General features: G+C 56.0%; 3 protein-coding genes across 7 annotated transcripts; 2 read left to right on the top strand and 1 right to left on the bottom strand.

Moving 5' to 3' along the window:
- Positions 1 to 318: 318 nt before the first annotated feature.
- PLPPR2 (phospholipid phosphatase related 2) lies at positions 319 to 8,437 on the top strand. 4 transcript variants are annotated; one of them, XM_077768007.1, is made up of 10 exons: positions 319 to 467; positions 1,704 to 1,878; positions 2,655 to 2,734; positions 3,486 to 3,599; positions 3,718 to 3,853; positions 4,562 to 4,833; positions 5,765 to 5,941; positions 6,514 to 6,620; positions 6,934 to 6,985; positions 7,119 to 7,216. In XM_077768007.1, exons 3-10 carry the CDS (start codon positions 2,669 to 2,671, stop codon positions 7,149 to 7,151), a joined length of 957 nt encoding a protein of 318 aa, XP_077624133.1. In that variant the 5' UTR covers positions 319 to 467; positions 1,704 to 1,878; positions 2,655 to 2,668; the 3' UTR covers positions 7,152 to 7,216. The 4 variants fall into 4 exon arrangements, with proteins under 4 accessions (XP_077624133.1, XP_077624132.1, XP_077624131.1 ...); XM_077768006.1 differs by having other exon boundaries at positions 3,411 to 3,599; XM_077768005.1 differs by having other exon boundaries at positions 320 to 467; positions 6,514 to 6,636; positions 7,119 to 8,437.
- Positions 8,438 to 13,443: 5,006 nt separating this feature from the next.
- Positions 13,444 to 15,082, top strand: SWSAP1 (SWIM-type zinc finger 7 associated protein 1). Its single transcript, XM_077768003.1, has 2 exons — positions 13,444 to 13,692; positions 14,439 to 15,082. The coding sequence occupies exons 1-2, from the start codon at positions 13,444 to 13,446 to the stop codon at positions 14,940 to 14,942; spliced, it is 753 nt and encodes a 250-aa protein (XP_077624129.1). The 3' UTR covers positions 14,943 to 15,082.
- Positions 15,083 to 16,927: 1,845 nt separating this feature from the next.
- On the bottom strand, positions 16,928 to 22,387 carry EPOR (erythropoietin receptor). 2 transcript variants are annotated; one of them, XM_077768002.1, is made up of 8 exons: positions 22,184 to 22,387; positions 21,240 to 21,375; positions 20,680 to 20,858; positions 20,445 to 20,602; positions 19,804 to 19,957; positions 19,632 to 19,719; positions 17,924 to 18,011; positions 16,928 to 17,830 (listed from the first exon to the last, which is right to left on the bottom strand). In XM_077768002.1, the coding sequence occupies exons 1-8, from the start codon at positions 22,296 to 22,298 to the stop codon at positions 17,222 to 17,224; spliced, it is 1,527 nt and encodes a 508-aa protein (XP_077624128.1). In that variant the 5' UTR covers positions 22,299 to 22,387; the 3' UTR covers positions 16,928 to 17,221. The 2 variants fall into 2 exon arrangements, with proteins under 2 accessions (XP_077624128.1, XP_077624126.1); XM_077768000.1 differs by having other exon boundaries at positions 16,928 to 18,011.
- Between the last annotated feature and the right edge of the window lie 1,553 nt (positions 22,388 to 23,940).

The following is a 23,940-nucleotide window of genomic DNA, read 5'->3' as shown; positions in this document are numbered from 1 at the left end:
GTTCATACTAGCCACCAGAGCTCCTTTCTGGGGGGGTCCTGGCGATGTAGCCTGCGGCCCGTACTGCCCCAAAGGGGAAACTGAGGCACCGGGAGGGAAGGTCGAGGCCCAGGGTCGCCCTCTCACACCCTGCCCTCCTCTTCCCCTCAGCTCCCCCAGCACCTAGTTCTCCCTCAACCTGCATCCTTCATTCTCTCGCAATTTTGTACTAACGCTCTCGGCCCCCAAGCCCCGCCCGACCATGCTGATAAGACGCCTCGAGTCCCCGCCTCATAGGGTTATGCAAATGAGGCGCCCGGAGGCCCCGCCCCTCGCTCCTTCGCTGAGCCTGCGCGGCTCTGCCGCGCCGACGAGTCTCCCATCGCTGTGTCCGTCCGCCGGGCCGGGCCTGCCGTCCGTTTGTTCGTCCTGCTGTCCGGGTGACTTCTAAGCGGAGCGGGGGCTCAGGCGGTGACAGCCTCGACCCGGTGAGGGAGAGGGGCTTGGGGCGCCCCCTGCATCCCCTCTCGCGGGCTTCCGATCCTCGGTCTGTCTGGCCAAGGTTCCGTTCCTGCGGGTCGGGTCCCCTGTGGGTGCAGCACGGGGAGGGGGAGGGGAGGCAGTGAGCCGGCGCTCGAGGACCGGGTTCGGGGAGGGGAGCGTGGAGAGGGGACCCCAGACCTAAGAAGGCAGGCGGCGGTGGTGAGGGTGACTGTGATTGTGTGGTTGTCATTATGTGTCAGTGGTGTGTGGTTGTATAACTCCAATTGTGTGGCTTTGGCGATGCCGGTGTGGTCTGTGTGGGGTGTGTGTGGCTGTCTCTTGGGGCTGTCATTGTGTGGCTGGCGTCATGGGTATCACTCTGAGGGTGCGTGTGTGTGGCTGTGTTGTTGTGACTGCTGTCACTGTGACTGTGTGGCTGTCTTGCTGTCTGTATGGCTGTGTGCATATGACTGCCATTGTGTGTTCCTTCTGCTGATGCGGGGGGGCCCATTCTTCTGTTTCGGCGTGTGGCTGTGATCATGCGCCTTGCTTGTGTGGCTCGGCGTGCAAATCCGTGTCACGATGCATAAATGTGCCCTTGTGTGGCCATGTGGCCGAGCTTGTGGATGACATCGTCTCCTATGAGTGTCAATGTGGGTGAGAGACTGTTAATGTGTGTGGCTGTCACTGAGTGCCTGGTAATTGGGGGTGTGACGCTGTAACCGGTTTATGACCCCCATTGTGTGTGGTGACTCTTTTTGATGTAAATCTTAAGTGTGCAGGGCCTTGATGGGGGGGGTGAGTACCTGTGTGGGGCTGTGAAGCGTGTGAAGGGCCTCCTCTTGTGTCCCTGTGTCTGTGTGTGTGGGGGGAGTTGTTTGATCTGTGTGGGTGTCTGTGACAGGCCGTGTGCACACTGTGCCGTGTGTGTGAGTGTACAGTTGTGTGTAGTGGGTGTTGGGCACCTGTCTGAATGAACAGGCCTGTCTTGTTCACCACGAGCCAAGTGCCTGAAACCCAGCTGACACCGGACCCTTGTTTGTGGGATGGACAAATGCGGGGCCGTGTGTGTGTGTGTGTGTGTGTGTGTGTGCACGCGGTGTTTGCCATGGAGGCTGTGGCTGGGCTGTGTACTCTAGGGATGCCAGCATGTGTGATTGCGTCTCTGGAAGGGTGAGGGGCCATGGCCCGGTGGGCATCTGAGATACCTGGTGACCCTTACCCCACATGTCACACTGCAGAGCAAGCTGCGTGAATGGGGCACTGGACCCAGAGTGCCTACCCTCACCTTCCTGGGCCTCAGTTTCCACATCTGTGCAATGGGGTTGACCATCCCTGTCCTGCTGGCCGCCAGGAGCGGCTGTGAGTCTGTGGGTGTGGCGGAGGCCTGTGGGAAGCCATAGGGCCTTTTCACAGGTGAGGTCAGCCCGGGAGAATGGGTCGAGCAGGTGTGGCTCTGTTGGCCCCTCAGTGCTGGGGACCGAGGTTAAGACTGGGGGAGAGGGGGCTTGTTGGGAGAAGATAGCCCCCCTCATGATCCAGAGAAACAGACAGGCTGGGAGGAGGGGGAGAGGGAGAGGCAGCTGGGAGAGAAGGAGGGCCTGGCCATCAGCCCAAACCAGTCAGGCACAGCCCATGGGGACAGGAGAGAGAGAGGCTCCTATGGGCCATGGGGGAGGGGGCTTAGAGGAGGCGCCTGGTGGGGGTGGGGGGCCACAGAGCATCGGGTGCCTTTTAAAGCACATGGAGAAAGAGGATGGGGTCCCCTAAAAACTAGTGGGGGTGAGGATCCTTCTAAATGGATCTTTCTGTGTCCCATTAAGCTGAAGAAGGCTCTTCCAAAGGCCGAGGGGAGGTGACCTATAGGGGAAGGAGGAGAGGCCCTCCTAAGAGGCCAGGGGTCTCAACCTCCTCTGTGGGCTTTTGGGGGAGAAGACCACCATAGAACCTCTGGGATCCCTGGAGGAGGATGGCTGCTGGGGTGTCAGGGGAGGCCGGAGCCTCTGGTGGGCAGGGGCCTGCATAGTCAAGGTCTGGGCCAGAAGGCTCAGTGGGAGGAGCCAGGGCTCCCTCAGAGTGCTTCTGGGGCCCAAGGGGGCCAGGGTGTGGCCAGAGGACTCTACTAGGGCAGGTGACCAGAGCCTCCCCCCGGACCCCGCCCTGGCCGTCCCATTCCCTCCCCACCTCCACAGGCCCGGCCTTCACCATGGCGGGAGGGAGACCTCAGCCCAAGAGGAGTTTCTCCATCATTCCCTGCTTTGTCTTCGTGGAGGTGAGGAACCCAGTAACTCTTCCCCCTGCGCACCCCCCACCCCAACTCACTCCTAGACCCTCAGCGGGGAGGAGGTGCCTTCAGAAGCCACACTCCCAGAGTTCAGTCCCGCTCTGCCCATCCTTCCCACAGAACCCTGGGTACCTCACATACCCTGCTCTTGAGCCTCAGTTTTCTTGTCTGTCAAATGGGCACATAATTACAGTCCCTTTCTCCTAGCATGATTATGAAGGTAAGATGTATTATAATTCCCGGAAGAGGGTTAGTATGACGTCCCGCCCCCAGCAAGGATTGTACTTCTGGGAGTACTTACACTTCTGTTAGTAGGATTATCTTCTCGTCTCTTGGTCTGTCCTCTCCCGACCCACTGACCCTTCTCTCCGGTCTGAGCCCTGGCCCGGTCCTCACTCTCGCTCTCCCCAATCTCACCTCCTCTTTCCTTTCCATTCTATGAGTCCCTTCTCTTTCTCCTCTCCTCCTCTCTGCCTTCTGTTTCCATCTCTTTGTGCCTCCCAGGCCCTGACCATTCTCCACCTCCCCTGTCTCTCTCACCCTTTTTATCTCCTCAGTCTTGCTCTCTCTGTCTCCCCCCCATCTCTGTCTCTCACCATGGCCCCACCTTGGACCTGACCCTGGTCTCTTCTCTCTCTGTCTCTCCGCCGCGACTGGGTGGCAGTCAGTGCTTCTGGGCATCGTGGTCCTGCTCGCTTACCGCCTGGAGTTCACGGACACCTTCCCCGTGCACACCCAGGGCTTCTTCTGCTATGACAGCACCTATGCCAAGCCTTACCCGGGCCCTGAGGCTGCCAGCCGAGTGCCTCCCGCTCTCATCTATGCCCTAGTCACTGCGGGGCCCACCCTCACGGTGAGACTGGGAGTAGCCTTGGTCGGGCCCTGGCGGCAGGAGGGCCAGGCAGAGGTGGGTTGGGGGGGGGGGCGTGGATTTGAAGGCCAGGAAGACCCTGCCTTGATCTTGCCCGCAGATCCTGCTGGGGGAGCTGGCGCGTGCCTTCTTCCCCGCGCTGCCCTCCACCATCCCCATCATCGGGGAGAGCACCATCGTGTCGGGGGCCTGCTGCCGCTTCAGCCCCCCACTGCGGAGGCTGGTCCGCTTCCTGGGTGAGTGACAGGGCCAGGTGGTCGGCTCTGCAAAGGAAATATGGGCCAGATTCAGCCCTCATAAGAATTTTATGGGGAAGAGGGCCTAGAACTGTCATGGCGGTGACTTTCTGGGGCAAAAAGGGACTTGGGCTGAGGCCAGGCGTCATGGGGGCTCTAGGGACATGGGTGGGGCCTCAGCCAACCGTGATGGCAACCGTGAGGGCCCCCAGATTGCTACAAGGAGAGTCGCAAGGCAAAAAAGGGGGACACAGGGCCAGGCCAAAGGCCGTCCCACCCCCCACTGCACCCTGAACAGGACACTGAGATCCCACGGTGCGGTCCCAGCCACGCTTGGTGGCCTTGGTGTAGGAGAAGAGCAGAGCTCATCCAAAATGGTGGTCTTGGGGACAGACGGGCATACGCCCAATCCTGATGTAATGCTGTTGAGGGCTCCCAGCCTAGATGTATTGGGGCTCCAGGGGAGGACCCCCTCCTGATATAGTCGTAATCCAAGAGAGAGGCAAGAGGCTCAAAGTGACATCAAGGGAAGAGGACCTGGCCCAGCTGTAATGGGATGTGGCCTTAGGGGGATGCCCAGCTGTGCTTTAATGATGGTCACAGGCACAAAGAGGCAAGGCGCCCAAACGAGACATAAGGGCTCACAGGAGGAGGGCCCCTGGCGTATCAGGGGCCTGGCATGAACCCCTTCTCCCACCCCACCCCTAGGGGTCTACTCCTTCGGCCTCTTCACCACGACCATCTTCGCCAACGCTGGGCAGGTGGTGACTGGCAACCCCACCCCGCACTTCCTGTCTGTGTGCCGCCCCAACTACACGGCCCTGGGCTGCCCACCGCCTTCGCCCGACAGGCCGGGGCCCGACCGCTTCGTCACCGACCAGGGCGCCTGTGCCGGCAGCCCCAGCCTGGTGGCCGCTGCGCGCCGTGCCTTCCCCTGCAAGGATGCTGCCCTTTGCGCCTACGCGGTCACCTACACAGCGGTGAGCTCCAAAACAGGGGCACAAAAGTATCGGGGCGGATAGTGGGCAGGAGGCCACACTGGGCCGGAACCTCTGATTCCTTCCCAGGGTGAGGTCAGGCCCCGGTGCTGTGACACTGCCCTGCCCCGAGGGTGACCCTGCCCCTCTGAGTGGCTGGTCCCAGAGTCTGAGTTTATTCTGTGTTCTTGACTGCCCCGCTTGGGTCTGGCCACGCCACCTGACCCAGGAATGCTACGCCCAAAGGAGGCTATTGGCTCTGCCTGTGGGACCAAAACACTGTCCTTGGGACACTGGCTTCCATTCCCTGGAGTCTAGCCATGTCCCCATGATGCTACAGGTGCTAGATATTGGCTGGGAGACTGGATGGGGGTGCTTTCAAACTTGGTCCCCTGGAGCCTCTTTGTCCTTGCCCTTTGTTGATGCGGCCTGTTCATCCCTGACTTGACCCACTGGGACTTCCTTTGTCCCCTGCTTTTCCCTGGTTCGCACCTCCTGTAGCTTTGACTCCTTTTTCTGGTGTCCATGACCAGCTTCTATACTTGTCCGTGGTCCCCTGGGGTTTGGGGATTCCACGTCCTCAAATTCCTGGACCTGCCCGTTGAGCCTTGACTCCATCCCCTGGTTCTGAAGCTTAGTGCTAACCTAGGAAGCGTCTTCCCCCATCTGTGACTGGTCCTGGGAAGACCTGGGCCCCAGACTCTGTCCACTGCTCTTTGGTGCCCTGTCCACTCCCCTATCCGTGCAAGGGTCCACCGGGGGTTCATGACTCCACCCCGGAAGTCCTGTCCCCCGGTTCTGTTCGCTGGAGCCCCTGGCCACACCCTCTTGCCGCCATGCCTTTCTTAGAGATTCTGGCCACGCCCCCTAGCGCGGAATGAATGCTGTATCCACTGCGCTGCCATGTGTCCCCTGACTGGCCTGACTCCCGCAGATGTACGTGACACTCGTGTTCCGAGTGAAGGGCTCCCGCCTGGTCAAACCCTCGCTCTGCCTGGCCCTGCTGTGCCCAGCCTTCCTGGTGGGCGTGGTCCGCGTGGCCGAGTACCGCAATCACTGGTCAGATGTGCTGGCCGGCTTCCTGACAGGCGCTGCCATCGCGACATTTCTGGTGAGCCACCTTGCCATCCGTCCCAGTACGGGAGGCCCACTATCAGCTCTCTGCCCCAAGAAGCAGGACCACATGATAGTGAAGGGATCGTGCGACCTTGGGCAAGTCCCTTACCCTTACCCTGCCTAGATGTTCTCATCTGTGAAATGGATACCAGGACGGGGGTAGGTAGAGTGAGGTCCTCTCTACGAGTGCAGAATTGAAGCGGGCACCAACACACTCAGTCATCAAGATAAACAATGCTTTAATGAAATATTTTTAAAAATCACAATTCATGCAAAAACACATGATGTCCAAAAGGTCAAAAACTTAAAGACAGGATCAGATCCTGCCCTTGCACAACTTAGCTCTATTTGTCTCGCCCTAGTCATGGCCTTGTGAAATAAATAATAATAGTGCCTACCTCTTAGTAAAATGGAAAGAACAGTGCCTGGCACATAAATGTGCTGCAGAAATGTTAACTGAGGCTAACCGAGCCTCACTTTCCGGATCTGAAAAAACGGGGCTGGTATTGACGCAACGCCTACACTATTGGCTTCAGGCTTCAACATGCACCTCTCGCTCTGCCCCAGGTCACCTGCGTTGTACACAACTTCCAGAGCCGGCGGCCCTCTGGCCGAAGGTTCTCCCCCTGGGAAGACCTGGGCCAAGCCCCCACCATGGACAGCCCCCTCGAAAAGTTAAGTGTGGCCCAGGTAAGGGGGGCCGGGGTCTGCTCCCGGCTGGAGAGGGTGGTGGGTGGAGGGTGACCAAGGAGGCAGGAATTCAGGCAAGAGGTGGGGGTGTCCGGGCCATGGGGAGGTAGAGGGATGGCTCGTCTCTGTGGACCTAGGTCCTGGGGGACAGTCCCACAAAATTGAAGGATGTGTGATGGCTAATCTGGAAAACTCTGGCTGTCTTTTCCATTGGGCTCTGCCTGATGAGCCCCTCGTGGCTGTGGCCGGCGGGGCCCAGGGGGCCGCTAGCCCCTTCCCTCTGCCTCTTTGTCTCAGGAACCCGAGGCCTGCAGGCCGCATTCGACACCGGCACGGCTCACCCCATCCAGTGAGTGTCGAGGGAGTGGGGGGATAACCGGGGGGACTTCCAGGTCCCAGTCACTGCCACAGAGGTCTCGCCTATGCTCTCGTGGCCCCCTCCCAAGCTTTCTGATCCCCTGACCTCTGACCCTGACCCCCAGAGTCGCAGAACTGTGCCCGCCGTGGCCACCTGATCCCCAGCTGCGTGTCCTCCAGGGCTCCAGCCATGTGCTCGTCGCCCCGTGTGCCCCGCCCTCGATTGAGGTCTGAGCCGACGCCCCTCCCTCTGCCCCTACCCCTGCCGGCACCAGCCCCCAGCCAGGGCCCCTCACCCTCCTCCCCTGGGCCTGGGGGGCCGGGTGGGGGTGGTGGACGGGGTCGGAAGCTGATGCTGCCCACACCCCTGCTTCGGGACCTGTACACCCTTAGTGGACTCTATCCCTCCCCCTTCCACCGGGACAACTTCAGCCCTTACCTGTTTGCCAGCCGTGACCACCTGTTGTGAGGCCCCACCACCCACCCAGAATCTTCCAGGTCCCTCTTCCTTCCCTGCCACACGTGAGTGTGCGTGTGCCATGTGAGTGCCAAAGCCCCCTGTGCGCCAACCAGCCGGGCCTAGATGTTAGAGGCTGGCTGGAAGGACATTTGGGGAGGGCCCGTCCTCTCTTGCCCCCTGGGACATCCAGGTGGGCGTAACTGGGAGGTGGGCCCTTGCCCCTAGGATGGCTCTTTTAAGGGCCAAAGCCTGACCCCCACTGGCCATTGCTGAGCCAATGGGAGTCCCCAGTTCTAAAACTTCTACTCGAAAGAAGTTTACTCCAGCCAACGGGAGCCTCCCCTCACATCTTAGAATCCTCAGGCAAGAGGGTAACTCCAGTTAGTGTTCAGCGTCTGAACAACCAATAGGAGTCCTTGGTTTTCGGAATCTCTAGGATGGGTGGGTATGATTCCAGTCAATGGGGGACCGCCAATGTCTAAGCATGTGCAAAGGAGAGGAGGGAGGTGGGGTCATCCTGTGCCATCGGGTCCTCTCTCAGAATGGAGAGTCCAGCTGGAGAATGGGGGGCAGGCTCCCCCGTGGCAGGGTCCTTGGAGCACCCCTTCCTCTCTCAGCCCCTCCCCCATGTGCAACCTCTCACTCAGTCCCTCCTAACTCCCAACTTACGCAGGGCTTGCCCCAGTTCAGAGGTTTTGGGGTTCAGGGTGCTGTCTCTCCCCTTGTCTGTGCCCAGGTCACCCCAGACCCCTCTGTTATTAGGGCTGTGGGAAGGGACTTTTTTTTGCCTTGGAATCTGTCCCTGTCCTTTACACTGCCCCCCACCCTGGGCTCCAGCCTCATGCAGATGTGCCATCATGGGGGGCATGGGTGGAGCAGAGAGGGCTCCCCTGCCCCAGGCAGCCAAAGGCAGTGGGCAGAGGAGATACTGCCCCCCTTTCCTGCCCCCTCCTTATCTTTAATAAAGACCTGTTTGTAACAGAAGTTTGGCCATCTGCCTTCCTCCTGCCCCAGGTGTCGGGGTTTGGAAGACTTTAATCGTGGGTCTGTAGGTGAGGTTGGGTGTGGGTTTATGGTCATAGTGTCTCTGAGAGTGATTGTGGAAAAGCAGCGTGGGGCCACTGAGCCAGCGACTTGGGTTTAAATCCTGGCTCAGCATTTCCTGGTTGGGTGGCATCAAGAAGGTGTTCTCTTGTTTCTTCGTCTGCCAAATGCAAACAGCGCCACATGTAAGGCTACATGTTAGGCACACAAACACATGGTGAGCAACCTCACATGGCCACCTCCTCCAGGCAGCTGGCCTGTTTCTGACTGTGGTCAGGGTGCAGAGGACCTAGGGAGTAGGGTGAGGGCACTAGGGCCCCCATGCCAGACCCTGGCTTCATGGATGAGAGCAAGGGTTCTGACTGGAAGATTGTGCTGAGATCCAACCCTTGAGGACCCAGCGTTGGAGGGGTCTGGAGGCACAGACCTCCCCACAATCCACTTGGGTCTGAGGGGCTTCAGACAGGCCATTTGGGCCATGGAATTATTCAGGAACCAGGAAAGGATTATCTGCTTCCCTTGCCCCCGATGTCTTTCATTCATCCATCCATCCATCCATCCATCCATCCATCGACCCATCCATCCAACAAACACTATGGACCACCTGCTGTGTGTCAGGTGCTGTGTAGTTAGGCTCCGGGGCTGTAGCAGTGAACAGAAGAGACACAAATTTCTGCCATCAGGGAGCTAACATTTTAATATGTGAGAGACAGACAACAAGAGAAATACACTAGACACAGAGCCACAACTCCAATTTTCAAAAATGTCTGAAAACCAGTTTTTCTTCACAGCTCATTTGTGGCAAAGCCTGACCTTTACTGACATAAAATTATTGTAGCTTTTACTTACTAAACTTGATGTGAATTTTCTTTTTTTGAATAAAGTTTATTTATCTGGGAGAGAGAGAGAGAGAGAGAGAGAGAGAGAGAGAGGGATTCCCAAGCAGGCTCCATGCTATCAGTGCAGAGCCTGACATGAGGCTCAAACCCATGAACTGTGAGGTCATGACCTGAGCCAAAATCAAGAGCTGGAGGCTTAACTGATTGAGCTCTACCCAGGTGCCCTTTGGTTTGAATATTCTTATGTTTCATTGCAGATAAAGGAAAGTGTTTGATTTGGAGATGTTACCCAGGCCCCACTAGGGGTGTTAGGCAATACATAGTATTTATACCATAGTACCTTTCAAAAAAATCTGAAGAATTCTGAATTCCAAACTCTAGGATCAAGGCTTTAGGTCAGAGTTCGGGATTTCTGATACATTGGATATTGATAAGAGAGAAAATTCAAGCTAGAGAAGACAGTGGGACAACTTTGGGATGGGGACAGAGTTTGCAATTTAAAGACGTTCATAAAGGGGCGCTTGGGTGGCTGAGTTGGATAAACATCCGACTCTTGATCTCAGCTCAGGTCTTGATCTCAGGGTCATGAGTTCAAGACCTGTGTTGGACTCCATGCTGGGTGTGAAGTCTACTTAAAAACGTAAATAAAATATAGATAGGCAGGTAGATAGATTTAAAGAGTTCAGGCCCTGAGTTGGGCTCTATGCTGGGAGTGAAGCGCACTTATAAACAAACAAAAGCATGAAGGAGGGAGGGAAGAACCATGTAAACAGGCGGGGGGTGGGGGCGGGAGGAATGTTTAAGGCAAGGGAACAACAAGCACCAAAGTCCTGAGGTGGGAACCAGCCCACTGTGTTCAGGGAACAGTGAGGAGGCCTGTGCAGCTGAGCTGAACGAGGCAGGGGGCAGATGGAGGGAGAGGAGGTGGGGTAGGTGGTGGGGCTGATTGTGGGCCATGAGGAATAATATGGGAGCATGAGAGGGCTTAAGGCATAGGAGAGAGAGTCATGGGCCCCTCTTCTTCACCAAACAGAGCTTCTATTTCCAGGGACCCCACCCCTGAGACCCTGGTTCCTCCGCGCAGGCCAGGAAAGAAGCAAAACTTCAGCACAGCGGACAGCGGTCCAGCCAAACCGGCAAGCGCTGTCCGTGGTCCTGAAACTAAGTGCTGGCTAAGAAAGGGTAAAGTAGGGGTGCCCCACACAAAGTGTTTGAGCCTGCTACAGAGGGTGGCGACGGCCAACCTTACCTTGGCCACACCCCCATCCCAGGATGGATAATTTTAGATAGAAAACCCACACTAAGGTATACGTACTTACTCAAAAGACTTCTTGACATGCCCCTATAGGTCTCACGAAATCTCAAAAGTAACTCAACGAAAACTGAATTCTGGTTTATAATGTAAGTCAGGCCACAACCCACGTCTGCTCAAGTCCTCTCATGGCTGGCTCCCCATGCATCCTGGTAAAAGTCAAAGTGCTCCCAGTGCCTCGGGACCTTTGCACTTGCAGGTGCTGCCACTTGGAATGCTCTCCCTCCATGCTCTACATGGTTTCTCTCAGCTCCTTCATGCCTTTTCTCAAATGTCACCTTCTCAGTGAGGCCTGCCCCTCTACCACCCTATTTACTTATTTTTAAAAATTTTCAATGTTTTATTTCTGAGAGAGAGAGAGCAGGGGAGGGTCAGAGAGAGAGGGAGACACAGAATCTGAAACAGGCTCCAGGCTCTGAGCTGGCTGGCAGCACAGAGCCCGACATGGGGCTCGAACCCACAAACCGCGAGATCATGAACCCACAAACCGCGAGATCATGACCTGAGCCGAAGTCAGCTGCCCTACTGGCTGAGCCACCCAGGCGCCCCTCTACCACCCTATTTAAAATGGCAAGAAACAAACAACTGCTCCTTCCAGCTTTCTTTCCCCCTGAGCAAAGTTTTTTGCATACACTTATCATCCACTCATAGACTATTTAAACTTCTATTATGCTTAGTGGCCATTATCTTCTCCCTCACTAGGAGGATAGAGACTTATTTGTCTTTTCACTGCTGAAGCCACAGTGGCGAAAACAGCCTGACACACAAGTAGGTCCTCAATAAAATTTTGTTAAATGAATGATTTAATCGTGCGATGCTGGAAAATCGAGGGAGAAACACAGACTGACTGATCTGTCCCCTCCCCAACCCCTCACCCTTTGGTTTCCCCTCCCTCTGTGGTAAAGCTCCTTCCATCAGGACATGTAGACAGGCTTTTGAGAAGAGAAAGAAGTACTGTGTGTACAAGAAACATACCAAACACCTGCATCTCTGCCAATGTACTCAGTCTACATTAATGAGCACCTGCTGTGTGCTGAGTGCTGTTCTAGGAGCTGGGGGCCCAGCAATGAACAAAAGAAAGAACCTCCTTGGTGCAGCCGACATTCTAGTGAGGAGAGAGGCAATCAGAACAAGACAATGGAAATAAGTTATTTGAAAAGAAAGATGGATAAGCAGTTAGGGTGTAGGGAGTGCAACAGATGATCAGGGAAAACCTCTCTAACGAGGTGAGCTTTGACCAAGACCTGAATGGTGTGGGGAAAAGCCACAGGGGTATTTGGGAGCTGAGTTCCTTCAGCAAGGGGATAGCAAGTGCAATGGGGCTGTGTTGGGCTTACTCCCCGTATGTGACTGCACGACGATGTGATCTATGTGTCACTACTGGGTGCTTGTACATTTGAAGTGTTGCAACGTGAGGTGAGTCATGGTTGTACATCTGTTGGGGGGGGGTTGAGGTGGTGCCTTTGACAAGGAGTCTAACAGTGGTGTGTGTGTGTGTGTGTGTGTGTGTACAGAAAGAGCTGCGGTCACATTAGCTGAGGAAATGTGTCTGCCTGTGCGTAATAGCAATGGTATAGTTGTATCAGAGTGTGTTCTAGTGCATGTGCAAGGGAAAGTGTGTGGGGACACAAATGTGAGAGAAAGTGTATATGGGATGTTTTGTGTTAGGATGGGGCTGGGAGCATGTGGGTGATGGGGGTTTGGGAAGTGGAATGTATGCAGAGATGCATGTGGGTGTGCGCGTGCCCGCGTGTGTGTTAGGAGGGGGATGTGGAGGTGCCCAGCTGTGTGGGTGGATGTATTGGGGGATGTGGCGGATCTGTTTTCTGGCCCCAGAGGGAGAGAGAAAGCCCAGGAAATATCAGTTCCACCCGCCCCTGTGTCTCCTGGCAACAGCACCACCACTTTGAAGTTACCAGGAGACAGAGTTGCCAGGGCAACAGGGGTGAGTGGCAGCTCTGGGGCAAAGTCTGGGTGAGGAGACCCAGCCAGCCACCACTTAACCGCTCACCTGTTTCTCCTCTCCCGGTTTCTCAGAAATCCTATCTTCCTTTCTTCACTCATTCACTTAACAAGCACATCTTGAAATTTTGCAATGATCTAGTCACTGTTCTGGACGCTGGAGACACTTTAATGAATAAGATAAACAAGGTCCCCTCCCTTGGCTGTCCCTTAGTCTCCCACCCCGTCTTTTTGTCTCTCCTGGCGCTTCTTTGGTGTCTGGTCATGCCCACCCCATTTATTCCAAGTAAAACCCAAGGAGGCCCCAAGCCAATGAGGAAGCCAATTGAGATTCCTCTTCTCATAGACCTTCAGAGATGGCTGCTGATGTTTTGCACACGAACGTTCCTGAGCCCGCAGAAACACACACAGACCACATTCCCATCACAATAGCCTTCTGAGATATCATGAGCTCCATTTTCTAGGTGAGCAGACTGAGGCTAGGGGACTAAGTAATGGGTCAGTAATTAGGGCCTGCTTCCTTCTACTCTCAACCCTTATATTTGTCTGTGTAGCTGATTAACTCACAATAATAATATTCGTGCTGCTTCCTTCAGCGGACTTGTAAAAGGGAAGGGCAATCTCTCCTTCAAGCGCCTCTATACCTCAGCGCCTCTTCCCTCAGACTGTTATTTGCCCCTTCACCAGGGGAGGAGCTAGTCAAGGCCGATCTAACTTTGATGGCAGATCCATGAACCAATGGAGACGCTAAGTGCATTATAACCAATGAGACCTCGGCTTGGGCGGGATCAAGGGCAGGAACGGGCCGCCAATTGGACAGAGGTATCTTACGAATGGCGGAGACGCTGAGGCGGGTGCTAAACCTGGGCGCCTCAGCAAGGTCCGGGGAGGAGGATACAGCTGAGGCTGGACCGCCTTTGCTGCTGCTCGGCGGTCGAGGGTCTGGAAAGACAGCGCTGCTATTCGCGGCGGCCCTGGAAGCGGCAGGAGAGGGCCGAGGCCCCGTCCTCTTTCTGACCCGAAGACCTCTTCAAAGCCTGCCCCGCGGGACTGGCGCAGCGCTCGACCCCCTGCGGCTACAGGTAACCGAGGGGCGGGACCAGGGACGGACTAGCTTAGTACTGGACGAATTCAGGATTGAGTGACAGGAAGACAGACCAATGGAGAACGAGCCTTGGCGGCCATTGTGGGGCGGAGTCATGAATGTTCGGGGCCGGGTAATGAGGGCGGGACCATACGAAGCTTTGTTAAGATTGGGAAACCGTTCGGTGAGGGGGCGGAGTTAGCGAAGAAAGGAGGCGCCCAAAGGGTGGAGTTAGTGGGGGAGGGTGACTAGGGGGTGGGGCTAAACCTGAGTCCCCTTTAGACGCCTGCTTTTCCTTTTGGAGCCAAACAGGAAGTCCGACTAAGAACGCTACGGGCTGGTTTTCCCTGGAAAGATTGCGTTAGATACTTGGTAAAAAAAAAAAAGAAAAAAATATATATATACCTTGTTCTTAGCTAATACTGGGCAGTGATAACTGCAAAAAAACCGTTGTATCCTGCAGTTATAAATGGGGGTGGGACGCGCCTGGCTGCCCCAGTGGGCAGAGCATGTGACTCTTGATCTCGGGGTTGTAAGGTCCAGCCCCACTTAAAAGAAATCTTTTTATTAAAGAAAAGGGTGGTGAGTGGGTACGAATGGAAGAGTATGCGACCGTTCTGAGCGGCTTCGCTCTGGAACCAGCTGTCTGGAGTCTGAGAGCCCAGTGCCGGGAGGTATATACCCGTAGCTGGGAGTCTGGCTTCCTGAGCCGAATCTGGTCCTTTGCTTTTTTCCAACCTCTAGAAGATTCGCTTCCAGTACCCACCGTCAACCCGCGAACTCCTTCAGCTTCTGTGCTCTGCTCACGAGGCCCGGGGCCCAGCCCCCTCCCTGCTGCTGCTGGATGGCCTAGAGGAGTACCTAGGGGAAGACCCAGGACCCCAGGACCCCGCGCACCTGGCTGCCCAGCTTCTAGACACAGCTGCCTACTTCAGCCACCAGACTGGGACTGGCCAGGGCTGTGGGCTCATTGTGGCCCTTCAAACCCAGGAGGAGGGAGTCAGTGGGGATGGCCTGCCGGTGTCGCTGCTCCAGCGCTATTTCCCCGCCCAGTGCTGGCTGCAGGCAGAGACCCCAGGCCCAGGACAGCGCAGCCTCCGAGCCTGCCTGGATCCAGGTGGGCTGGGGCCTAGGGAGGAATGGTGCGTGGCTTTCCGGCCAAATGGAGAGATGACAATCACCCCATGGCCTGCCCAGGCTGGTGACCCCAGCTTAGACAAAGGTTCAAGCTCTGGAGGCCAGCCTTGAGCTTTGGTGTGTGATAACTTCTCTATGCCTCAGTTTCCCATGGCTGGAATACTTCCTTCAGGGACACGTGCAAAGTCAAAGACCTGAAGAATATAAAGTGCTGCTTCTTTTTTTAAAAATAGCATTGTCGGGGCACATGGGTNTCACCCCATGGCCTGCCCAGGCTGGTGACCCCAGCTTAGACAAAGGTTCAAGCTCTGGAGGCCAGCCTTGAGCTTTGGTGTGTGATAACTTCTCTATGCCTCAGTTTCCCATGGCTGGAATACTTCCTTCAGGGACACGTGCAAAGTCAAAGACCTGAAGAATATAAAGTGCTGCTTCTTTTTTTAAAAATAGCATTGTCGGGGCACGTGGGTGGTTTAGTGGGTTAAGCGCCCGACTTTCGCTTAGGTCATGATCTCACGGTTCGCGGGTTCGAGCCCCGCGTCGGGCTCTGTGCTGACTGCCAGCTCAGAGCCTGGAGCCTGTTTCAGTCTGTGACTCCCTCTCTCTCTGACCCTCCCCTGTTCACGCTGTCTCTCTCTCTCTCTCTCCTAGAAATAAAATAAATTTAAAAAAAATAAAAAAAAAAATAGCTTTGTCAGGGTGCCTGGGTGGCTCAGTCAGTTAAACGTCCGACTCTTGAGTTTGGCCCCGGTCATGATCTCATGGTTTGTGGGATCACGGGATCCAGNCCCGCGTCGGGCTCTGTGCTGACTGCCAGCTCAGAGCCTGGAGCCTGTTTCAGTCTGTGACTCCCTCTCTCTCTGACCCTCCCCTGTTCACGCTGTCTCTCTCTCTCTCTCTCTCCTAGAAATAAAATAAATTAAAAAAAAATTAAAAAATAGCATGGTCAGGGTGCCTGGGTGGCTCAGTCAATTAAACGTCCGACTCTTGAGTTTGGCCCCGGTCATGATCTCATGGTTTGTGGGATCACGGGATCCAGCCCTGCCTTGAGCTCTGCACCGACAGCTTGGAACCTACTTGGAATTCTCTCTCTCTCTCTGTCCTTCCCCCACTCCCTCCCTCTCTCTCTTTCAAAATAAATAAACTTAAAAAAAAATAAAAATAGCATTATCATATACCTGTTATGCCCAGTTAACATATTGTTGAGTTTTGCTGTTTTGAACTTCATAAGAAGTTTCGTGATAAATGTAATCTTCGGAGACTTCCTGCTTCTCCCACTCAACGCTGTTACTAAGATTAGGCCTCACTTTTTGAGTTCATTGCTTTTCCCCCTTCTGCGTATAATTCCAGGGGCGAACATACCCCAATTTATTCATCAAATGGACATACCTGCTGCTACGAACGTTCTTGCACACGTGTCCTTGTTTACGCGTGTGAGAGTTTTTAGGGTATTTGGCTAGAGGTGGCTTTGGTAGAGCGGAAGGCCCGCACATGCTCATCTTTCCTTATAAAAAGCGGTTAACCCGCAACTCCCAAAGAGCCACCTGATGCCCATTGGTCACAACTGAGTCCTTTTCTTCGAACAGGGCCTGATTCAGAATAAAGCCTTACAAAGTAATGGTGTTATCATTAGTGGCAGAAACTCGCTAGAGGCTCCTGCAACAGCTTTCCCAGGGCTCACAGCTGAAGTGCATCCCCCTCCCCCACCCCAGCTGTCCGTGGATCAAGATAAGGTCCTGTGACGGTCTCTGGCCAGTGGAATTTGTGAAGAAGAGACCGATACTCCTTCTTAGGCTACATCCCTACAATGACCCCCAGAGTCTTCTGCTGTTTTCTCTTTGTTTTTTGGACCCATCTAAACACCTCCGGGTGGCCCTGGGGGGTAGTGAAGCTACGGACCAGAAGCGTCTGGGCTTCTGACTCGTCCCAGAGATGGCTGCCCATGTGTCTCCACCGAAATATGAGAGAGAAGCCATTTAGTGCGTCAAGCCAGCCATATTTAAGAGGTGTTTGTTATGGTGGCTAGGAGAACACAGACTAACGCATTCTATTAGGATTATTATTCATATTCAGGTCCAGAATTCCAGACTGAGCTCGAGGCCTTTTCCTGCTGCCCCTATGGCCTGGGCCCAGGGAAAGACAGGGCTTACAGGATGTTTGTAGAAGTCATGATGGGGGAAAAAACATACACACACAAACACACATACACTCATACAACTCTATACATTTAAAAATACTCCAAGGTTGTACTGAGCAGGATGGATTGGGTGGGAAGCCGAGGTTAGCAACGGCCCTGGTCCTGAGGGAGGCCTCGCCAACCCTGCTCAGTAAGTCTAGGGCCTGGACTAGCACTTGAGGTCATGCTGGGTTCCCAAGCACTGAGGGCCGGATTCTTAGGAGCAGGCCACGTAGCTCGGGGGTGCAGGCTCCGTGGCTGGGATGAGGCTGTTCTCATAAGGGTTCAAGTAGGGGCCCGTGGATGAGTCCCCCTGGGCTTCCTGGGAGCCCCCTGAGCTGTAGTCAGTTGAGATGCCAGAGTCAGAGACCATGAGGTACAGGTACTTTATGTGGGGTGGGGTGGGGGGCAGCTCAGGGGGCAGTGCCCTTGGGCGCAAGAGCTGGGAGCTGGGATCCAGGATGGTATACTCAAAGCTGGTGCCCGAGGCCCCCTCCGGCCCAGGCTTCAGGGACAAGGCAGATGAGCAAGAAGACGCTTCTGAGCCTTCGTCCATGGCTACTATGCCCAAACCACCACCAGGCCGTGGGAGGTCCTCGCTGGAAGGGTTCCGCGGCAGCAGCCACTTGTCCAGCACCAGGTAGGTGTCCTGGGTATGTTCACTGCCCAGCGGCTCCAGCAGGGGCCCCTCCTCGGCCGCTGGCTCTGCCACCCGTGTCGCGCCCCAGCACCGCTCAGAGAGGACTTCCAGGGGGGCGGGTGGGTCCTCTGCAAAGGGGGTGCAAGGGCTCCACCAAAGACATCCCTCGTTCTGGTACAGCCACAGCTGGAGAAACAGCACCAGCCTGCTCAGAGACCTAGGGTTCGGCCGCAGGAACAGGCAAACCCCAGGGCCTGAGGGGACAGCCAGGCCACCTACCTGGAAGTTACCCTTGTGGGTGGTGAAGAGGCCCTCAAACTCACTCTCAGGGCTTGGGATGCCAGGCCAGATCTTCTGCTTCAGAGCCCTGGGGAGGCCAGAAAGAAACAATGACATGGATATGTGTCATTGACTACTCACCGATACCCTGCTTTAAAAGCAGCCTCAGGGGCACAAATAGTCCTCGTCCCTCATAATCACGAGGCAGAGGAGTGCATAGGGGCTGAGGAACGAGGCTCTGGCTGAAGCCTCTGCAAGGCCCTACAGATGGGTGACTGGAACAGGGTTTTGAAGGATGCATAGGAGTTCAATATATACTGGTGCTCTCTCCTAACCTGGCCCAGGCTTGTTTGGAGGTTCATTATGTTACTTCCCTTCTGACTCCTTTCCATAATTTCCCCAAGGTACTCAGAATAAAATTTGGGGGCACCTGGGTGGCTGAGTCGGTTGGTAGAACACCTGACTCCTGATTCGGGCTCAGGTCATGATCTCATGGTTTGTGAGTTTGAGCCCTGCATTGGGCTCTGCGTGCACAGTGTGCAGCCTGCTTGGGGTTCTCTCTCCCTTTCTCTCTGTCCCTCCTTAGCTTGTGTGCGCTTTCTCTCTCTCCCTCTCAAAATAAACAAACTTTAAAAAAAAGAAGAACAATCTCTTCTCCACAGCCCTGCAGACAACCTTGCATGTTCTGACCCCTGTGACCTCCCTCACCTCATCATTCACCACTTCCTCCGAATACATTCTGCTCTAGCCAGAAAGCCTCTCTTTGGCAGCTGCTTCAAGCCCCAAACTCATTCCCACCTCAGGGCCTTTGCACTTGCTATTGCTTTTCCATTTTCATGTGGCTGCCTTCTTCCAACCTCCAGGTTTCCATTCTGATATCATCTTCCAGAGGCCTCCTCTGACCATCTGTCATGTCTCCATACCCCATTTGTTTCTTTGAAATCACTTTCCACAATGTATAATCAAATATCTGTTGGCGGGGTGCCTGGGTGTCTCAGTCGATTGAGCATCCAACTCTTGATTTTGGCTCTGGTCATGATGTCATGATTTGTGGGATCAAGCCCTGCATCCGGCTCTGCACTGACAGTGAGGAGCCTGCTTGGGATTCTCTCTCTCCTCTCCCTGCCCCCCTATATGTTGCTATTTGACTCAACTTTGAGATCCACAAGGCAGGGGCATGTTTGTTTTCCACCTTCTCCTCAGTGCCTAGCACGTAGTTGGCACTCAATATGTATTTTCCAACCAAGTAAATAAACAAGGCCTCAAAGGACAACAGGCTACTGCTTGGTAGACAGGCAGGAAGGGCATTCCAGGCAGAAGGAACAGCTTGGGGGTGTGACACCCACATTCGTATGTGCTACGAATAACAAAAACCTCAGGATGGCTGGTCCTACCATAAAGAATCTAAGGAGCTTGACGTCAGGGGCAAGAGGCACTCAGGTTGTTAAATCTTTCCATTAAGCCCATCTGGGGATTTCACAAAAGTTGATGAAATTGGGAAAAGGAACGAGCAACAGCTGAGGTTCAAGGAAAACCAGGTGAATGTTCCCAAGAATTTTAACTAAGAGTCTGGGCCTGGTCTGGTTTGCATCCCAGCACTGTGTGTCCCTGGGCAAGTCCCTTTCCGTCTCTGAGCCTAGCTTTCCACAGAAAAAGGAGAACGTAGATGGGGAGGAGTCTGGGCTAGGTGCCCGAAGGGGGCGCTCACCGGCGGTGGGAAAGCAGGGCGAGCACGGCCAGCAGCAGCAGGATGAGCACGAGGATGAGGGAGAGCGTCAGGATGAGAGGGTCCAAGTCTACGGAGCAGGGAGGAAGTCAGGGCAGTGGGATTACCCCGGGCTCCGCCCCAGTCCCTCCTACGCTCCTAGCTGGGGCCTCACCACTAGCTGTCAGCAGCGACGCAGGCTCGGACCAGGCGCTCCAGAAGCCACCGAAGCTCGGCTCAGCCATACGCGCGCGCACCATAAAAGTGTAGCGCGTTCGGCCCCGAAGGTTGCTCAGCGCGCACTCAGTGCGGCCATCCAGGATCTCCACCTGGGGGCGGGGCCTGGGTGAGAGGCGTGGTCAATAGGGGCGGGGCGAGCCGAGAAAAGCTTGGAGGACGGCACTGAGCCAATCACAGAAGGGAAGGACAGCTTCCAAGCACTGCGGTGAGGGGAAGGGCAATGAAAGCAAACGGCGGGATCCAGAAGGCTCGGGCCAATCAGGATGAGGGCCCAGGGAGCAGAGGGCGGTCTTGGGCTGTTTAGGGGAGGGGCCAGAGAGTAGAGGGTGGTGATCTTGAAGGGGTGTAGTACTGGGGACAAGGGGGTAAGTCAGCTTGGGGTCAGGTGGACTGGGAAGCACTGGGAAGGAAGACTTGTCAGCGAGAGTTGATGTGTTTTGGGCAAAGAGATGACGGGCGTTAGAGGCGGAGCCTGGAGGGGCGTGGCCAGGAGGCGGGGCCATGGTGACCATCTGGGCGGGGTTTCGAAGGGAGGGGCGGAGCTGAGCCACAGACTGGCGGTAGGCGCGGCCTCACCTTCTGTGCGCCCCCAGCGACGTTGCCTGAGGAGATGTTCACTTCGTAGCGGATCAGACTTGCTACGGGGGCTCCAGGAGGCGGGAGCCAACGCAGTACCACGTGGCCGCCCTCGTCGGCCCGCCGCGCCAGCAGCCCCGCGGGGGGATCCAGGAGCACTGCGACAGGGGTTGATCAGGCGGGCGGTGACCGAGACTTCCTCACCCGACAATATTCCCATTCCCCGCGCGCTTACCCACTTCGTTGATGTGGATGATACGGTGGTAGCGCGGAGCGCCCGAGGACACCGCTGTGACGCGCAGCTCTAAGGGCACAAAGCTCGACGCGTCGGCCGTGGGCAGCGAGCACCAGAAACGCACAGCGCCGCGAGCCGTGGGCGCCTGGTGCAGGCTGCATGGTTTCCATGGTTCACCCCTGTGCGCCAAGAGGCCAGAGAGGGAAGGGGGCAAGTTGGGGGTGGGGGGTGCGAGTGTTCCTATTGCCTGGAGCTTGGGCGCGTTTTGGACGCTACCACCAGGGGGCGTCCGGCCCCGACTACGCGACGCCTTAGTCCTCTTTGGAAGGGGTGCTGTCCCTGCCCTGCTGCTTGGGATCACTCTCCAACGGAGATCACGAGAGTGTTCCGGCCCTAGCCACGAGGGGGCGTGTCGGCCCTGACCCCGGGCTTCCCACCCGTGACCGCCAGGATAGGTGTCGTCCCGCTCCTGCCACCAGTAGTTATCCCACGGTGTGAGTTCCTGCCCACCCGACCCCTCCTCGGAGCTTGGGGCGCTGCACCTGCCGCGTCGCACTCACTCGAGCTGGTAGAAGAAGCTGTAGTTGTCGGGGCCCAACCCGGCGCTTGCCGCTTCCTCCCAGAAACACACCAGGTCCTCCAACCGTTCGGTGAAACACAGAAGCTCTTCGGGCCCGCGGGCAGCCAGCAGGGCCGCTGCGGGTGGCAACAAGGGGAGGGGGTCGGGAGAGCCCAGTCTTCGGGCTCCGGCGTCCTTCCCCTCCCTCCTGCCGCCTGTGCGAGCCGATAAGAAAAAAGCCCCGCCTCGCTCTCTGCCCCAAGCGGGGGCCCTCGACGGGTCCGCAGAGGTGGTGCCCCCCGAACTCCGAAGCGCTGGTTGCTCGCCTTACTGTTCCCGCACACGCCCCCGCCCACCCTGCAACCCGCGGGACCGCGCGCCGCCGCTTCGAGGGCCTCGGTCTCCCGCCGCGCGCCCCGCCCCAGCCCAGGACAGGCGCGCCCCTGGATGTGTGCGGAGGAGGCGGGCCCCCCTATCGGCCCCGGCAGGCTGCCGGCAGCCCGATAGCGCCAACCGTGATCCCCTCCCTCGCCCCTTCCCTCAACCCCGCAAGCCTAGGGGTCTGGCGCCCGCATACAAACCATGTTTACACGACGCGGGCTTTGTCCTCCCTTCCCCAGTGGAGGGTCGGCCAGGTCCCCTCGCCCCGGGGACTCTAGATGTCGAGGCCTACACCCAGCACCAACCCTGCCCCAATACGATTTATTATGTCCCAGGCTCCCTGAAAAGATAAAACGGGAAACTTATGGCCCCCTCCAGACACAGTCTGGAGTCTTAGACCCCAGCATGCTACACCGGGTGCCAGTCTAAGGAGGTTCAGCCCCCAGCCCCCAGGACCTAGGCTGGAGGTTCAGAGCCCGGCATGGCCCCCAGGAGCCAGGCTGGAAGTTCAGGCCTCCGCCTTGCCCTCCAGGAACCAGTGCGGGGGTCCACACACATCCTTACCTTTACTTTCAAACTTGGGGTCCAGGGGGTTGGGTGGGGGAGCCCAGGCGGCCCCAGCGAGCAAGAGACAGAGAGAGCCGATGCCAGGCCGCAGGGGCGCCCGGAGGTGATCCATGATGCAACCCCCCGCCACGGGGGGCCCAGGGCCCCTGCCCCCCTTCCGGCCCGGGCACACTCCGGCCCGGGCACAGCTGGGTCGGCAGCCGCCGGGACACAGCTGACCAGGCCCTTCCCGGCCAGGCGCCTCCGAGCGGCAGCTCCCCCAGGGGGCGGGACCACACGCAGCCTGGGCCGAGATAAGCCGGGAGGCGGCGGCCCTGCGGGCCCGGCGGGAGGGGGCAGGGGCCCTCAGAGGCCCCGCGACCGCTTGGGGGTCAGGAACAGTGCAGGTTTCGGGTTCTGCCCTTTCTTCCTGTGTGACCCTAGACAGGTGACTTACCTGAGCTCCAGCCTTCTCATCTATAAAATCCGGTTGGGCACATAGCAAATATTCCAAAAATGTAAGATACTGGTATTATCGTGCCAATCAACATCTCTCCCCAGTCTGGGTAGGAATAAATGATCGCAACGGTGACTGGCCCAGGCTCAGTATTTGCACAGTGCTAGGCAGTGTGGCCAGACAACATATACCATATACATATTCTGGTACGCTGGTAAAATAACATATATTCTGGATGTTGAAATTGGTGATTTTTTTTTGGAAAAAAGTTTTGTTACTGCTGACATTTTTTAATGTTTATTTATTTTTGAGAGACAGAGTGCCGGGGGTTGGGGGGGGAGAGACAGGGAGACACAGAATCGGAAGTAGGCTCCAGGCTCTGAGCTGTCAGCACAGTGCCCCACGCGAGGGTCGAGCTCAGGGACTGTGAGATCATGACCTGAGCCGGGGTCAGGCGCTTGCCAACCAGCGTGCCATCCAAGGTGCCCCTACTGCGGACAATGTTTATACTCCTGGGATTTTATTTTACAAGGAGTGTGCAGGTCTTTTAGCAATCCGGAAAGTAATTATAGTACAAACCGTGGAAGCTATTCGCTTGGGCTGAGCTTCTCAAACTAGGGTTAACACCTCAACAGAGGCGGCGCTTGGGGGAAGGGGTGAATACCTGTGCTTGTTTCCCTCCCCCACTAGCCAATCAGAACACTTCATTTCCTGGGGCACTGTGATTGGTTCATGGTGGGCATATGACCCAAAGGGATCCAATGAGCCTTCATCCTGGGACTTAACTCAAAGTTACTGGGAAAAAGGTGGCCGTTTCTATTGGACCATGAGGGTGTATGCAGAGACATCTTCCCTACTAAGGAGAGAAATTGCTTGATGGTGAAGCTAACACGGGCTTTTGCACCCTCTGTCTGAAACTCTTCCTCTAAATATCCACAGGGCTCAGTCCTTTATTCAGGCCTCGGCCCAAACGTCACCTCCTCAGTGACATTTGCCCTCTGGGATGACCCCATTTAAAATACCAACCCTCTGGGCACCTGGGTGACTCAGTTGGTTGAGCCTCGACTCTTGATCTTGGATCAGGTCATGATCTGGGTTTGTGGACTAGAACCTGGCATCCAGCTCTGTGCTGACAGCGCAAAGCTTGCTTGGGATTCTGTGTCTCCCTCTCTCTACCCTTCCCCCACTTTCTCTCTCAAAATAAGTAAACTTAAAAAGAAATAGCGATTCTCTCATCTCATACTCCTGTCACCTTTAAATGAGTGATGATTTTGCATTCCCCCTGTTTATTATCACCTAATAAGCATTTGATGTTCTG

This window comes from Crocuta crocuta, unplaced genomic scaffold (genome assembly GCF_008692635.1).
Source record: "Crocuta crocuta isolate KB4526 unplaced genomic scaffold, BGI_CrCroc_1.0 scaffold115, whole genome shotgun sequence".
NCBI classification, from domain to species: Eukaryota; Metazoa; Chordata; class Mammalia; order Carnivora; family Hyaenidae; genus Crocuta; species Crocuta crocuta.
The sequence above is the reverse complement of the archived record's forward strand: the minus strand, read 5'-3'. Positions and strand labels throughout refer to the sequence as shown.